General features: G+C 38.4%; 1 protein-coding gene across 1 annotated transcript in view; it reads right to left on the bottom strand.

Annotated features, from left to right (window-relative positions):
- Positions 1–8,587, bottom strand: part of LOC120730282 (chemokine-like protein TAFA-5) — a 47,611-nt gene extending 39,024 nt beyond the window's left edge. The window contains exon 1 of the mRNA XM_040026570.1: positions 7,528–8,587. Coding sequence (XP_039882504.1) covers positions 7,528–7,618 — 91 coding nt within the window. The 5' untranslated portion in view covers positions 7,619–8,587. The remainder of the gene's footprint in view (positions 1–7,527) is intronic.
- Positions 8,588–18,093: the final 9,506 nt, after the last annotated feature.

Here is an 18,093-nt window from a genome sequence, read left to right as displayed (position 1 = left end):
TGGGTTTCCTTTGTGCATTCACATTAAAGAGGTGGTGTTGTAGTATCTGACCAACCACAATTATTGATAAGTGTACTGGCAACAAAGTGGCTGATTTTTCAACACAAAATAAAACTAGATGAAACGCACAATAACTGAAAACAACACAACAGTGTGTGAGAGAAGAAAAGCACTGTAGTATTAAATGTGTGTGCTTTAAGCACATGGATCAGTAAAACTGGAAATGAGATGCTATAGTAATACACATTAGCCTATTTTAAGTCATAAAGGAAAACTAGCAAAAATGCTGACTTCTGTGAGTTACTACTCACAGCTTTGTCATTTATATACAAAAGAATTATAATGGATTATAAACAAGTAGTTCATTCTCTTCCACCTTTCCTTTTCATGGTCGTGGAGAGGAGCGGAGTTGGGGGGGGGGCTATCCCAGCTGTCAGGGTACATCCTGGACAGGTCACCAGTCTGTCGCAGGGCAGTAGAACCATAAGACTGTTTTAAATAAATAAAGTTGCATATAGAAATATATATTCAATACATCACACAGAATGGGAAATAGACTTTTGACTATTAAAAAAATGTAGACTTTCCAACTCTCACGGTTCTTCCAGGAATGGAGGCACAGCTTTCTAGAGAACTGATCAGCTGATTTCTAATCTGGAACAAGTTTGCTGCAGGTTAAGGTTACCATGGCAATGGACCCCTGTAAAAAGAAATACTGAAAACTTAGAGATGGACCGATCCGATATTACGTATCGGTATCGGTCTGATACTGACCTAAATTACTGGATCGGATATCGTAGAGAAATAAAAAATGTAATCCGATCCATTAAATATCAAAAAAGCACCTCACAAAACTTGTGACATGGCGTAACTCTGCTCATAACCATAGCACGTCGGAGCAGTATGCCTCACGTGATAGAGCGGCTTTCATCTGAGGAAGTTATCCCAGAGAGAAGTAAAGCAAGTGTGTAAGTTCATCTCTGAATGTTTGTAAAGCGTTCCCATGTTAAGCTTAACAACCGATATATGGAGCGACTGCCTCTCTCTCCCCTCCCTCTCCTGCTGCTACTTCAATCGGGAAACTGATTAATGATCAGCTGATCGGCTTTTCTGTTGCGAGTCTGTCTCTCTTCTTTGTTTTTGGCCCACTTTGCACCAGAAAGAGGAAACCAGCGGCTGAACAACAGCAGCACGTTTAAGCTTGATAAGCTGTTGTTAGAATTTATTTAATATTACTTTCTACACCAGGATCTTTTTCTACGTAGCTGACGGCTGGTAACTGTGCAGGGGCGGATCTAGCAAAGTTTAGCCAGGGGGCCGATAGGGCATTAACAGGGAAAAGGGGGCACAAAGACATACTTTTCTTTCTTATTCTCATTTAAAATGTCTAGCTTTTAATAAATAATTATCTGAATCTTACACCCAAAGTTTTAATCTGATGTAAAATGTATAGAAGTCCATTACTGTATATAGTAACTGTTAAGTCTAATATACCCTAGTAAGCTATAGTACTTTTTCCTTTGGGAAAGTACCATCTGTAAATCCTGCAATTCTGTTGAAGAAAGATGTTGAATCTATTTAATTATTCTTGAAAAATAATTTATTTCTGTGCATTTTTTTTCCCCCCCTGCATCAAATTAAATTTGATTACATCGATTAAGCATCATGAGGTGGAGGGGTGGCTCCCTATTTTTATTTTTTTTTTGCTGGGAGTTTGCAACCCTATTAGTTAGGTTGCTTAATATTTCTCTAAGTACTCTTTAAAATACCAGAATAGGAAGGATGGTGCAGGTTTAAGTTTATTAGATTGATCAGTGTTGCTCAACTATGAAATATTTTGGGTGCAGTGTGTTTTTTACATACAGGTATAACAGAATAGCTTTAGTGTTGTTGTTTATTTAAACTTGAGTATGAACTTGTACAAAATGCAGCAAGATATTAAAAAAAAAAAACAGTTTTATTGATTAAAAAACACACTATATCGGATTCATATCGGTATCGGCAGATATCCAAATTTATGATATCGGTATCGGTATCGGACATAAAAAAGTGGTATCGTGCCATCTCTACTGAAAACCCAGGGTTAAGCTTGAACTTAACTTGATAAGGAAAAGTCCTGCTTCATAGTACAGTCCTCAGGTCTGCCTAAAGCCCTGAACCACACACAACTAAAAGAAAATCTTTAATCAAAACAAGCTAACTACCATGCAGCTAGTGCAAAATCCTGAAAAGGACATTTTTCAAGCCTTTGCATTTTATTACATAAAATACATCCGGGTGTAAAAGCAATACAACAAATTGTTAAAATTTTACCCTCAACCTTTGAAATCTTATGTGGTTTTTACATACCACACAGACTAGACTTCTAGTGTGAAATTGGTTCCAAGAAAACATAAAAACCTTGGTAAACTTTTCCCCTTCTCAAAAATAAAGTCTCTTTGCATTTCTTTCCCCTCTTCAAGTTTTTGTCTTTACTGGTGTGTGAATTCAAAACAAAACCCAAATCTCTTACAGTCACAGGCCTCTCGTTACACTCAATAAAACAGTGCTCAGTTTCCCACCTCTCTTGGGAAATTTGCCGTGTAACAGTCATCCCACAAACCGTAAGGTCTCCTCAGCACACACTCAGATGTACATTACAGTGTTAATTTCCTCAGTCACACCATAAAGACTGTGTGCTCAGCTATAACTGCTCAGCACACCAAACTGCACACAAATCATAACTGAGCTCTTCTTTATTAAGCTGGCTGTAACCTCTCAGCCTGTGTGCAAGAGAGCCTCAAGGTCCCAGCAGGCTACCGCATAACAAGAGAGAGGTGGGATTAGTGAATGTACAACACCTGTGCCGATCAGCCCTCCCTCAGACCGCTCCCTGAGCAAAAACCACAACCTGCCACTATAATCTGCCTTTATGATTAACTTTGTTCTTTGTTTTGTTTTGTTTTTGCTGTTTTTTGTAGTTTAGAGTTGGAGGCGAGTCTGTTTTAATCTGGCATGTCCGTGGGGTGGGCATCATTTTTCAGACAACAGTTAGCAACAATAGTTATCTCAACACACTTTGTGGTAGAAAAACAATATTAAACAGAGACAAGACTAAATTAACAATCTCCTATGAAGGCACTTGGTGATGGTGGTAAGAAAGAACTGCCTTGTAAGAGGAAGAGGACACCAGAGGATTGCATAGAGTAAACACAATAACAAACAGGACATAACACAAATTACAAGCAAGAGTAGATCAAATTTAATGGTGTGCAATAGTAGCACAAAAGGGGGAAGTGGTCAAGCCCAGTGCATTATGGCAAATCACCCAGTCTCTTGAGCCTACAATAATAACAACTTAAGCTGTGAACCTAATCCCAGCACTATCACCGCCAATGACAAAATATTCCAAAACAGTTCTCTGGAAGACAAAGTCATAAAGGTAGAAAGAGTGTCTGCCTGGTTTCACAGGACAAGGGGCTTGAGCTCAAAGTGGGCATAAAATGCTTGTACTGTCCATAATTTAAAACATAAATGTATTACAGTTTTCACACTGTATGGTCTAAAAAGTGGGCTCAGTTTTGTTTTGTCCTGGCTATAGCAATTACAAAAACCAAGGAAAGACTGTTAGCTTTTACTCCATGCCTCAAAAGTTGCAAGTGGTTCTTCAACACTGGCTAGCTGGAAAAGTGACCTGATGGATGTTAAGACCTACAGTAGCTAAAGATGAGGCCCTGAGAAAAGTCATTAGACCTACTGAGACACTAACTAATCCTACCCTCACTGTACTTTTATTATTAGTTGGAATCTTTTTCAGTTCACTCCACAAGTAAACAAAAAATAAGTTCACTTCAATAACTGCAGATTTTATGTGCAGTATTAACCAAAGATGAGAGAACTGAATATGTTCTCACTGTATTCTTGGCTGACACAAATTGTTATAATATCATTTCCAGTTTTTGATATTACAGCTGATGATGTCGTTGAGTGTTAATGCAGCTTAACAAAACACTGATTATAATACATCCAGATGTTTCTCTCTGTTTTTCTGTAGGTGAACATGATGCAGCATGACTGTTAGTATGTTAGAATATAAACTTTCTCCTGCAGATTTTCCTCTGCAGAAGCTGCTGATGAAGACTTTTGCAATCATATTTATGGAAAGCCTACAACAACATGGAGGCTGCACTAGGCTGTAGCAAAGACACTGTGCTGGCACAAACTGTATTAAAGATACATTTTTTAGGCTACATCGACAAAATGTTTGCTCATCGGCTGACCTGTTCACTAGATCTGGCTCCTTGCAACGTTGTCCACTTTTCCAAATTTAAAATTGCTCAACTTACTGGACACGATCCAGCTTACACCATAGAGGCAAAAGACATTGTTTAATTTTTACTGGCCCTTTCTGATCACAACTTATTAACTCATTTTCACTTTTCATTGGAAACGTTTGAGCTTATTAATGTTACTGCTCTCTTGGTATCCCAAAGAAGGGGCACGTTCAACACTGCAGAACCCCCTGATGAGGTGCTTTTTGCAAACTAGTACTGACAACCACAGAAAAATCAGTGCTGCTAGAGATGGAAGCAGAATAGGTTGATTTTTTTTTTTTTTTTGTTCTCTTTAAAGTAAACGCTGTGGTGCTTTTCCACTTGGATCACTGAGCAATTTTATATCAGTGTTTTTAGTGAATGCAAAGTACGAGTGGGACTCCAACACTAAGCTGGAGTATTGTGTGTGTGGTGCTTCAGGGACAAGGCTTCGTAAAAATGCTCTGCACTTCCTTCACAGAACAAACCTGAACACTGAAATTTTCACACTGTTGGCGACATTTCAGCCAGATGAGTCCGGAAGGAAGTTACAAAAAGAATTTCTCTACTACTGCAGTGCTGCTTGTTTTGGCAAGAATCACTCAGCTAAAGATGTAAATAATGCAATGTTTCAAGAAAATGATGACAATTATATTTATTATGTTTTACTGGTGACTGGAGTTTGTAAGCAGTACAATTTATTTGTTAGTGCAAACAAAATTAAGATCATTGTCCGTCCTTTCTCTCCCTCTCTATCTATCTATCTATCTTCTTACTATAATGATCATTATGTATGTTTGCATATATGTACACTATTTCTTCCTCAATGTGCAGGCCAATCTCCACAAAACTGTTCGTGAATATTGTCACACATACAGCAATTATTCAAATCTATAAAAAAAAATTTAAATAAAAGATTTAGTATAATATTATATTTGTATAAATCATCCCCCTGCAAATGCAACGTTTTATTCTCTGTTTGTATTTTTTTCCACAGGTCACGTTCAACAGACATCGCCTGCACTTAAGGTCACGATCACCAACATCTGTATCCGTGACAGAATTTTGTTCTTGTCGCCACTACATATGGAATAAAGACAGAGCGCTGTAATTTCGAGTAATAATAACTAAAGTAACTTAACCTTTTAACTCTTCAGAACTCTTCAATGTCTCTTTTTACACGAGACATTGTATGTTGAGTTCGGCTTTTGAACCAGCTGCTTAAAGTCCTCCTTTACTACCATGTAACTGCTTTACTAATTTCCATGCACTATTTTGTCATATTGAGCCTAACGAGAGAGTTTGATGGAGTAATTTATATACTTTTAGGTCACATACCATCAGCTGCTTGTATCATCTCTTCACATGCCGTCATAGCCTGGTTGTACTGTTTCCACCTTTGGCAGGAACAGTTTTCTTGCATATTTTACAAAGCTTTGTGCTTTGTTAGCAATTGCTGATGAAACTCCTGTTTTCCTGACTTTGTCTCCTGTCACGTGTATTATGCAAGTAAACACTTGGCATTGTGATAACATTGTAATATGACACTTTTATATCACGTAAATACTTCATATTATCACAAATAATATCACGAATAATCTGATATGATATATGACATATACTGATATAAATAATAGTGACTGCTAATAAGAGAGATTCTTCCGACTATCTAGACTACAATATCTGAAGATCTGTTTAAAGTGAAAGATCTCAGAGGATATAGGAGAATAGAAAAGGAACATTATCAAAGATGAAGAATTTGATAAGTAAAGAAAATAAGGGATCCACCAGCAATGACCCTGTTATAAGAAAGTTGCAGGGGTCTCAGAGGATGAGTAGCAGTATCTAAACCACTTCTTAGGTGGGGAAACAAGATCAAATGCTTAAAGTAAACTAAAAAAAAAATAGATGATGGTAAATATGATGGTTAGAGGTTAAATGCAGTCACAAAGCAGATGAATCCAAGACGAAGTTAACAGGAGAAGGAGATATTGCCTTAAAATTATCCCTTAAATAAAGTCAGTAAGCAGTTTTCTGACAAACTTGAACAGTTCACTGGATTTTAAGTGACTCAATTTGACTCTCAGACACAATTGTGTTTGTTTATGTAATTACTGTAAAAAAAAACCTATTGTTTATATTCACATTCACATAATGCATGTGACAGCACACAGTGAAACACGGTACGAGGTTACTGAGTCCTCCAGAGGAACAAATGAACTCTACCCTCATTGTGTGAGTACCACCCCCCTCAGAAAAGCTCAATAACTTCATTCTTTTCATTGCAAATAATAAAAGGTATCAGAAAAACATTTGTTTTCCCGATTGTTGTCTTTTAGAGTTGCAAAGAGACTTTTCTAGCTCCTGCTTGAATCTAATCAGATTTTGGTCAAGTTTTAATTTCTAATCATAATTGTAATAAAAGTGTAATGCCCCTGCATTGAGAGAGTGGAGCTTTGCACAAGCCTAAACCCTGTGTACGGCGGGGCCACATTATGTCATATATTTTCTTAACACAACAGAGATCAGCATACAAATATCAAAACTACTTTTTAACAAGGATTAAAAATAGTCCAGAACATTAGTAAAATAAACACTTTGTATTATTGTGTCTGTTACTGATAAAACCTGCACATCAGTCTAGAAATGAAACACTGCAATAGTAGAGCGACCAGACCAACAAAATAAATGTCACAATTGCTAAGAATGAAGTTTAATAACTTGCCATGACATTCATTAGATTTCCTTGCACGGTCTGTGTACAGAACCGTACAGTCTGTGTGTGTGGCACGATGGATAGACAGGTAGAGTGTTTCATCTCTGAGATTGTTTCTGATTGCTTCGGTTTCCTACAGCGAAAAACATCGAAGCTCTGCTGGAGCTCAGACTGCTTCCTGAGCGCCTTATCCCGCCCGGACGTCCCGACCACGGTCCGTTTCTACTGATGTTGATTCATTTGTTTTACATCTCTGGCCTTAATTTACCATATCATCATCATCATACCGTAACCATATCACTGCTGCACAAGCGCTGCACAGACGACTAAAACCGCGGGACTGCATGCACAAATGCACTTCCCTGTTAGTGTCTCCGGGTACTGAAACCACAGAGACAGAAACCTTTCAGTACATTTTTTTCCCATATTGTATCTGACCTGTTGAGGCACTCTGGCTCCTAAGTTTGACCACAAACATACACAGGCACATATGTATGTAACTATGTAACCAGACACTACCTTCCCTCAGGATTTGGCTGTGGAGGAGCAATAGGAGCAGGAAGCAGACCGCGGCGGCAGTCAGAGCCCAGGCCGGCCGAAAGAACTGCATGAGGTGAAGAATGTGTGGGCAAAAAACTCCAAACTGTCCTCAGGCTAGTGCCTCCTCACGACGCCACATCCATCCACATTCGACCAAGAGGAGGACAGAGAGAGGAGACACCTCTCATCTTCGAGATATGTATTCACAAACGGGCCTGAAGTGACAGATCCTCAGTGGAGGAGATCTGGGACAGTAAAGATGATCTTCTTCTCCACTACACGAGAAATCACAGGGTCCTCACAGAGCTCCCCGGCGGTCCCTGCGGGCAGCAGCAGCTTTTGATGTGGGAAGTCCTCCGCTGCAGAGTCACAATCCAATAAGCTTCAAACTAGAAGTTTTCCAGCTTTAACCTGCAACTTACGGCTCGGTGTCCTTTGGATCCATTCACTAACTCGTCCACGTAAAATCCGCCAAAGATTAAACAACAGACACCGGGTCCAAACCGAAGCGCCTCGGGAGGCATACTTTACGCTTCTCCGCGGGGTTTGTGATCCTGGTCGGTGCCCCGGTGCTTGTCTGGCGATAAGTGATGAGCACGGAGAAGGATGAAGAGCAGGTAATGTGTGCAGGTCTGAGTACCCCCCCCCCCCCCCCCACACACACACACACACACACACTCTCTCTCTCTCTCTCTCTCTCTCTCTCTCTCTGTCACATACGAGCTGACGTCACACCAATTACAAAGACCAATATGGAGGGAAAAAAAGCGTACACAGTATTTAAGACAACCAGACTGAGTGAGGCTACTTCATGATGGACAGGAACGGAATCAGAGAGTCCCTGACCTCCGGGGAGGACTCTGACGTTTGTGTGGGGTGGGATTAAATTGAATTTATCGGTCAATAAATTCAGATTCATGAATAAAAAGTGTCATCACTTGTAAAAGATTATTTTAAATTACTGCTATTATTCCATTATTGGTATTTGGTATCTCAGTTTCCACAGGACGCAAACACAACCTGGAAACTGAAAGCGTCTTCTTAAGGCTTCATCTTGTTTTAATAATGTTTTTTTTTTTTAATAATAAACAGAACATTTTTTTATTCATCATTTATTTTATTTTTTTGATTTTCATTGAAATAAAAAAAAAATATCACGTGTTCAGAGAAATTAAGAGGAATCTCCATTTCAAGTAAAACTATTTGCAAGCCTACTTTAGTTAACATTGGCATGTTGGTATTTTTTAAATTGCAGAACAAAAGTACGTTTACAGTATCGTCCCTATTTTGTTATATATACGACAGTAAACACATGAAAAATAGCAGAAATGTCAGAAATATGTTTTCGTGTATTTATTTATTCATTATACATTCATTTAGAGCAGGGGTGAGATGTTTTCCCAGGGGCCACATGAGAAACTGGTAATGCTGTGGACTGTCTGATAGGTAGGCTTCTCATGTGAATCGCTTGGTAAACATTATAGTTGGAATGTTCTGCGAGGGTTCCGCGAGCCTTCAGTTCCACCGCTCAAATTAACGGTCCTCGGCAGAGTCTCCAGCCGGAGCTGTCGCCGCTCCCGAGATGTTTAGTAGTGTGCACCGGTAGCTGCCACAAGCTCGAGCTGTTACACTGCTATGTTAAAAGTATGCAGTGTCACACAACTCGTGGTATTTTACAAGCCGTTTTTAGCAGCTGGTCAATGTATTTTTTATCTTATTTATTCACTTTTATTGCGGCAACAACCGATAACTTGTCACTGGCAACACTTCAAGCTCCTCCCCGCCGATCTGCTCCAGTAAAGAGGAATCACGCTCTTAACTCTGAATCACTGTCCATACCACTGCTGCTAATTATTAATCACCTCACAAATATTAGCATCCATCAGCAATCAGTATACAAGAAAAATACTTTTAAACAGATTTAAAAGGTAATCAGTTAAATATAAATACAAAAATAGCATATGTAGGGTTAAGTACACTGTAAAAAAATCGTGATATAAAAGTATTTTACTGTGTATTTTACAGTTTTGTACTGTTCTTCTAGAATATCATTAAATTCCCATAAATAGACCGTGATTTTACATTTCAAATGTAAATTAACGTAAAATCACTGTAACACAATTTTCTTGTTTTTTAAATGTATCTGTCTGTACATATGCATATTTAGATTGTTAAAATACATTCACAAATGCATCATAATTTCACAAACATTTGTCCGTTATTTGAAAGATCAAACTGTTAAATTCAAATGTAATGCTATGGAAAAATATATAAAATGATTTGTATAAACTTTTTTTTTACATCAAATAATAATAATAATTATTGTTATTTAGGGCAATCATGGCTCAAGAGTTGGCAGTTCTCCTTGTAATCAGAAGGTTGCCGGTTCGAGCCCCGGCTCGGACACTCTCGGTCGTTGTGTCCTTGGGCAAGACACTTCACCTACCATACTGGTGATGGCCAGAGGGGAATTATAAAGTGGAATTGTAAAGCGCTTTGAGGGTCTCATAAAGCGCTATATGAATGCAATCCATTGCTATTTAAACCAACTGTTAACTGTATATTTCTGTACATTTAAGTATTATTATTCATATTGCCGCATTCATTGACCTTTTTTATAGGTAATTTCATTGTTTAATCACATTAAATTGTTCCTAATTTAATGTTTAAAAGCGCTTGAAAAAGGCAAAATCCCATGTAAAATTAGGGCAACAAACTGCATTGTCATTACTGAAAATAACCGTATTTTCATGGGAAAGTTATTTTATGGTATTTTATGGTATTATTTTGGCCCCCCAGCTGCCGGAGTATTACTGGTTTTTTAGGATATGTTTTTGTAGTAGGGTGTAGGGTTTCCCAGGTACCAGCTGTCAGATACACTGCAACAACATCCTAGATAAAATCAAAACTAGTTTTATTTAAAACCATGGTTTTAATAATAAATTCAATTCAATAAATTAAAAATTCAATAAAGAATGTCATTTTTTTTCTGCTCATTAAAGTCACTGGTTGCAAGAGAGTTTTTTTCTGTTTAGTCAATCATCAAATTCACAAACCCTTTCTTAATAGATCTGCTCTACACAAACCCTCTTTGAGGATTGTGCCAGGAAGTGTATTTGGCATTAAAGTCTGCCAAATGAAAAAAGCACTGCTGACTATGGAGACCTCTTAAGGCAAGGCAGTAGTCAAAAGTAGTCTGTAGACATGAATCCCAGCTTTATTGAACTAAAGAAAAACTAAAGTCTTTGAATGAATGAATGAATGTCTTTGTGATTAGGTGGCTCTTTGAGATCCTCTCCAAACAGTGATGTACCTACGAGTCACAGACAGATAGGTGGGATATACAGATAGACCTTTTTTTCTTGGCAGACATCTTGACATCACACTAGGAAAAATATATTCCAGTATGCGGTCCTGCCTTTGAGGATCAGAGTCAGTTTTAGCCTGCTGTGTTAGGATGGACAGCTACAAATAACAAGTATAGCCTAAAAGAAGACAAAAAAAATAGCTTAAAAATATACATAAAATCTTTTTTATAATTGAATTATTCAACTAACTCGATGCATCATTGCACCCCTGATCATGTTGTGTCATATGAACTAATAATGTCGCTACTGATCAATTACATTTTAAAACTTGCTAAAAAGGCTTTAACAGTCCAAGGAAGTTCCTTTTTCTCTTTTTAAGGAGAGGTCAGTACCACATCATGGTTTTATTAAGTGATTAGTTTCAGTTAAATGACAGGAAACAGAAAAAAACAAACAGCAAATTATTAAAACAAACATCTGTAATGAACACATATATAGACAACACAAGGACGCTACACTGCAAACCTATTACAGTAAATAATTAGTGAAAGCTATAATGGGAAACAGTGCAGACAACCAAATTTCATTGATTTAGCTGAGCTCATGAATCACAAAAGTGTTTTCATAACTGCGGAAAAAAGAAGAAAAACAAACAAATATGAATGTTTGTGAATGAATGATTCTAGTCCACTGAGTAAAGCCTGAAGTTATCTCGGGGGAGAGTTATTTATCAAATAATTTTTCTTATATTAAGCAGCAATATTTTTTTTCCAAACTTCGCCTGATAAATATCACGCAGCAACGTTTCTCCTTTGTGTTCAGTATTTAGAGATGAATGAGGACTAATAAAACTGTTGGTTGATGATGGAAACATTTGAAGACAGTAACAGCAGTGCATCAGTTTTTCAACCTCTCTGAATGAATCCATCCAGCTGATTGATTGCTCAGCTTCAGAGGCTCCAGGTTGCTTTCAAAGACTCTTATCAAAGCTCTCAGCGTCCTGTCAGACAGACTCCATCAGAGCTGCCCTACTGCTCTGATGGAGATCCGTCTTCATCAGGTCACGCTCTCTGGATTTCTGCCGGCAGTGATTATTGCTGATGTTTTCCTGCCATCGATTAGCTTTCCACAGAACTGTCAGTCAGAGGTGTTGTATGAGATGAATCTATAGAGAGAGAGACATCAACAAGAATGCTGCCAGGACCTATCTGGTGTGTGTAACAGCACAGGAAATGAAAAGTGTCTGACAGAAAAGGAACTGAGGAGAGGAGGTCAATCAAATCAACCAGAGGTCTAGTTCAGGTACATGGATAAAGGATACACACTCACAAAGTAATTAAGAAATCATACTACATGTACTATAGGACAGTAAATAGCAGAATTAATATCATGTGTCTCTACAATGACCATCCAAGGTGAACCAAATGTGCTGCAAATGATTCAAGTAAAAAGTCTTAGTAAACAAGTCAGTATGTACTAAGGCAGCACCTGAGGAGGTGGCAGTGCTATATAAATGATAAACAAAGCGTGCTAACCCCATAGCGGTAAAATTTAAACTATTAACAGGCAAATGTGGGGTTACCTGTTAATAGTTAATGTTAGTGGGGATGACACTCATCAGTGTCAAGGTGCAGCCAGGCAAGCAGGACGCACTCAAAAGTTCAGTGGATTTATATACAAGGTAATGTGCAACAACAATCCAAACAATTTCCACAGTGTTGATTATCCCAATCCCCATCTCTTCACTTTTTCACTAGTTTTGGAGTCCTGCAATTGAGTCCTGCACCAAACAAATTGTGACAATACCTGTGTTTTACTTTGGTTGACTTTGGTTGCTACAGCAGAAAAAAGATGAAGAGAAAATTTCATCACACAAATCAGTGGTGCAGATTTACAATTTACCTGAAACAGAGCAAAAGTGCTCTTTAAATAGCTTAATGAATATTAAGCATGTAAAGGAAGATGTGTGCATGTGTGTTGGTGTATGTGTGTTAGGAACATAGATAGGACTACGAAGGGGTGAATGAGGTACCAGGATTCAATGGTACTCCAAAAGGCTCACTTCTGTACACTCGGTGCAACCTTCTCCTCTACACTTAACTGTTTATCAGCCCTTAAAGGACAGTGGTCACTTCCTACCGATATCTTTTTTAAGTACCCTTCATAACAAACACGAACCAATGAATGTAAGCCTAGTGTGAATTGTTGATTTTTCACCTGCTATAATATTTACCGTTCATTGCAATTACCCAGTAATGTGCTTTGTGCATTGAAGTTCCCAACCCAAATTACATTTCACTCAAAATATACACCAAGTTCCTCCTCTGATTTTGTTCTCACCCTTTCTGCCCTCTCTCTCTGGTACCCTCCCTCGATGCTCCCATAGGTGACATGTTGCCTACCAGTGTTGCAGCATTCATGTTGTAAATTATCTCAACATTCTTCATCTCTGTGTACACTTCCACACTTGGAGCACCTCTGCATTCATTTGCACGCCACAATTTGAGCATGTGTTTTACTAGTTTCTTCTATAGAAAAATAAAAACAAAAATAATAATAAAAAAAAAGTATTCTTTTTTAAAATGTCACTGAACACACATCCTGCTTTTATCACAGTAACAGTAGCTCCTGAGTAGCCAGCGGTGAGGGTAGAAACTTAGATACACCAATAAGGAAACAATAATAATGACAGAAATGGACCCACATGTTATCTGGCAATGTTCAAAACAATAACAGGAACAAAAAACGTTCAAGAATAATTCACCTTAATTAGACAACTGGACTTAAGTAAAGTCTCGCTTCAATCACCTGCCTTCATTTTATGGAGTAATTCACGCATTGGTGTTGACTTAAGTATGAAAACAGGAAAGGGGTCAGTCGGAGCTGCATATATGTGTCAAGGCATTTGTAATTTACAAAATAATTTAGACCTTCGAACATGTGCCTGAACAACAATGAACAAAACACTGAGAGAATATCAGAAGTGCATTAGGGCAACAGAATAGAGCCAGAAAAAAAAAGTTTTCTTAATAATAAAAATGTGCTTTAAACAATAATAATCCTTTGCAAGGTTCTCTGCCATTTGCTGTTTTTTGTCCTTTGTGCTGTTGTGAAGAGATTTGAGACTTGTTTGAGTCTTAAGGTACTTTAATTTTCATCAGCAAGCATTGCCCACAGTTTAGATGAGGACAGACAAAACACTTAAGTAACAACTAATATCTGCATGAATTTACCATGAAATACACTACTGAATAAGCATTTACAAAACCTCTATTAACACATTCACAAACACACACGTGTGTATGCATCTAAATACTTTAATAACTTATTTCAAGTTTATAAATGATACCATGAACATGTTATATATGAGCTTATTAATTAAGATACGTATATCTGTATTTATAAATACTAAGGAGGAGTCATGCTTTGTAAATATTTAATAAGTTATTCCATATTGTGAAACCAAAATGTGAAACACAGGCACTGACACCTTTCAAAATATTGTTTAATATTTTCACAATGCAACCCAAAGCCTTATAGAGAAGAAAGCGATCATATCATGGTGAATCTAACTGGGAATCCTCTACAGCTAGAAACAATCCTGGTTAAATATAATCTTTATGTAAACCCAGATAGTAAACAAAACTCAATAGTGGTCCTTCTATTTATGACAGCAGGAGCATGGTGTCTTCTTTGTTTTATATTCACAGACTTCTCATTGCCTAAACGTGTATAGGGCAGATTAACGTAACTCAATATAAAAAAGCTTTCTTTAAAAGTTTCACTCTGAAGTCAAAGTGTTCAAATTTCTGCTGTAATAAGATATCAGGATAAATGTCAGCATGGATTAACTGGTTTGGGAAGTGAAAAAATGCTAGGCTTATCTGTGTTCTCTGGTCCGTTGAAGTATATAACCTCAGTAAGTGTGGGTTGAACTGCCTCGAGCAGCAGGTGGTTCACTGATCAAATGCCAGCATGGAAAGGTGAAAGAAAAATCATCGAGCTGTTTTCTGTGATGAAGCTTGATGCTTTCCAGGGTGCGACAGACAGTAATTCTCAGTGTTTACATAGGTGTAGGTGAGATGCAACAGTTTGAGGTTGAAGCCTAAAACCCAAGAAAGTAACTAAATTCAGAGATATTAAAAAAGAAGGTTTTTGTTAAGTGAAAATGATTTTTAAAAAGCATGTCTTGACTAAAGATTTTTAGACTAGAGGAAGGGGAAGGTTTTTGTGGAAAGATAAATGTACAGAAATCATTGAAGTTAAAAGATGTTGAAGGAAGATGACAGCATGCTTAAATAGGCAAATTTATCCATTATAGGCTGACTGAATCAGATTACAGATAAAATATGAAACAAGTGAAAAATGTTGCATTTCAAAAATAGAGTGAAAGCACAGTAATGAGCAGATATTAGGATGGGTCCACATCTGCTGCACAAGACTTAAATAGCTCAGGATTTTATAACTATATCACAAACCTTCATACATAAAACTGCTGTACACGATCAAACCTCTATGTTATTTATAATAACCTCTAGTTATAATGAGGCACATTATAATTGCTTATTACTTTAGAATAATGTGATGGGCAATATGGACAGTAGGGCAAATGTTAAAATTTGTAAACATTACATCTTTTTTATATTTATAAACATACCTACATTTATGAAAATATACAATTTACCATTCACAAATTTATTCCAAATGTTTCTCAGTTTCATCGAGCCTATCGCATTGCATCTTTCTGAGTGTTTTGCAAATTTGTAGGCAACATTTAAAGATGGCAAGGCAGATAGAATAGAATAGAATAGAATAGAATTCAACTTTATTGTCATTGCACATGCACAGGTACAGGGCAACGAAATGCAGTTTGCATCCATCCAGAAGTGCTTTAGTGATATAGATATATTACATATATATTAGCAATAATATAGATATGTGAGTATATTACAGAAATGGGTCTATTATGGTATGTTATAATGTACACGGTAGAAGTATGTTGGAATATTCTAAACTATAAGTATGTACAGGCTGTAGTGAGTACAAGCTATGTACAGGCTATGAACAGGATATAAATATGAAAAACTATACAGAATATGAAATAAATAACTTTACAGAATCTGAGATATACAGCTATACAGAAATGGGAACTATGCAAGTTGTAAACAGTTGTAGGATTAAAGATTATCGAATGTACAGAATGATTATTTACACAGAGCTATACAGTAGTGCAGTTAAGATAAGTGAGGGTGTAGATAGTTTCTACAGAGGCTATATAAAGTGCTAGTGGTTGTGAGTGGTGGTTCAGTCCATGTTATTATTGTGTGTTTGAGGGTACAGTTGTCCATTGTGGGTGTGTGTATGTTCAGTCCATGAGTTTAACGTGTATACATGTATAGTACAGTTTTTTTCTTAAGTTGAGCAGCTTTTGTGCATTCATCCATCAAGGACATGAGCTGGTTTTTTGTAGTTAAATGGAGTTCTATTGTATCTGTTCTGCATATTTTTTAAGACTCTTTGGGTGGAACTGATTTTGCATCATTGATGCAAAATCAGTTCCACCATAGAGAGTGCAGCAGCGTATCTTTTAGAGCTGGCTTTACAATATGGATTTTTGGCTAGTCCCAAACAAATAATGACCAACTTGAAAGATCTGCTGTATTATCTTTAGTCATGGCTTTAGAACAGTAGTCCTACATCGCACATTGGCAGCTTCAAAGATCATTTTTACAATGATCTTGTCAAGCAAAAAATAGCCTGGGACACACCAAACAGCCACTCCATTAAAAAATGGCACAATACAGAGGGGCTACCTCGACCGGACAAGACTCTTAAAGGATAGAAGTAACTCTAACAGACGGTTTGAATGAGGAGTGAAAGAGATCATGGAAAGAGTGGGGGGACAGCCCAGGCCCTTTTTGCTTGCAGTGCTGATGGACAGGTTGACAGATGAGGTTAGGCGGGAGTTTCCATGGACTATGATTAGGGATGGGAATCGAGAATGGTCCCACTGCTTCAGTTCCTTGGGATCGTTAGTCTGCCTGTCTATTGGTCCTGCTTATTGGTTTCACATGCACTACAATCAGCTGATTTCAGTTTGTGTGCCAGGGGAGGAAAATAGTGGCTCAGTCCACAACGTGGATATAAACATTTCTTTTATTGCACAAATAGATGAAAGCGCAATAGTAAAGTGGAAGTTAAAGTTGTTTCTGTCCTGCATTCAGGACAGAGATAACTGAGGGCTCAGTTGACAGCAATATTATGCTTCTAACGGGCTCTTTGCAAGTACCTGCACAGACACCATGCTAACACTAAGCTAGCCAAGAATCCAGATGATGTTAAGATTGAGTGAATGGTGCGCAGCCCAGCAGCCAGACCCTGAACTTCAACACATAACAAAAGCAGTCAGGCTGCAGCCTCTGTTTCTACCTGTTCATGTTTCTAAAGTCAAATCACTATAACAATCACTTTAAAGTCTCTCTGTGCTGGTTTTTATGATGAGATGGTGGTGGTGGTAGATTCGAAGATGTGGTGATTTTCAATGGGAGTGACCAAGATGAAAAAAACTATAAATGAGTGCATCACAGAGACAGCTTGAGCAATTTGGAGACCAAGGCAGTGAGGCAAGGTTGCTATAGTTTGGACAAGCGGGATAGTGGATATACTGCACAAAGGATGATGAATCTCCCAGGCAAGAGAATAAGTGAAATGCCCTCAGTCGGTGCGTTGGTGGTTCTTGGTGTCCGGGCTGGGCGCTCAGGTATGTACCAGCTCACTCCCGGTGACTACTTGGCGGGGCCTGGTGCCTGTTGCTCGGTCAGGCCTCTTCCAGGGCAAAGGGGGCCCTCGGGAGGCCTGGGCCTGCGGCTCGGTTCACTCTGGTACATCTGGCTGCCGGCAGAGCCGGCGGGCACGCCACTGCAGCCCCCTCTGGCTTCTGCTCCGTGGCTACTGGGTGATTCCTCATCTGGGGCTCTCCTCAGCTCTTCCCAGGAGGGTGGCACTGATGCCCCTCCGGTGGTCCTCCTTTGGCTGTCGCACTCTGGGGCCTCTGGATGTCTGGGGCCTGGATCTCCTCCATGCCTGCTTCATGCCCTGGGGGACAGGGCTATGGCTCTCTACATCCTCTAGCAGACCATTACATGGGGAAACCTTTTGAATACAAGCGCGCTGATCCACACAGGTGTGCACACAGGTGTTCACTGTTCATAGACATAAACTACACCTCTATTGGCTG

This window comes from Simochromis diagramma, unplaced genomic scaffold (genome assembly GCF_900408965.1).
Source record: "Simochromis diagramma unplaced genomic scaffold, fSimDia1.1 OVJJ01000293.1, whole genome shotgun sequence".
Taxonomy (NCBI): domain Eukaryota; kingdom Metazoa; phylum Chordata; class Actinopteri; order Cichliformes; family Cichlidae; genus Simochromis; species Simochromis diagramma.
The sequence above is the reverse complement of the archived record's forward strand: the minus strand, read 5'-3'. Positions and strand labels throughout refer to the sequence as shown.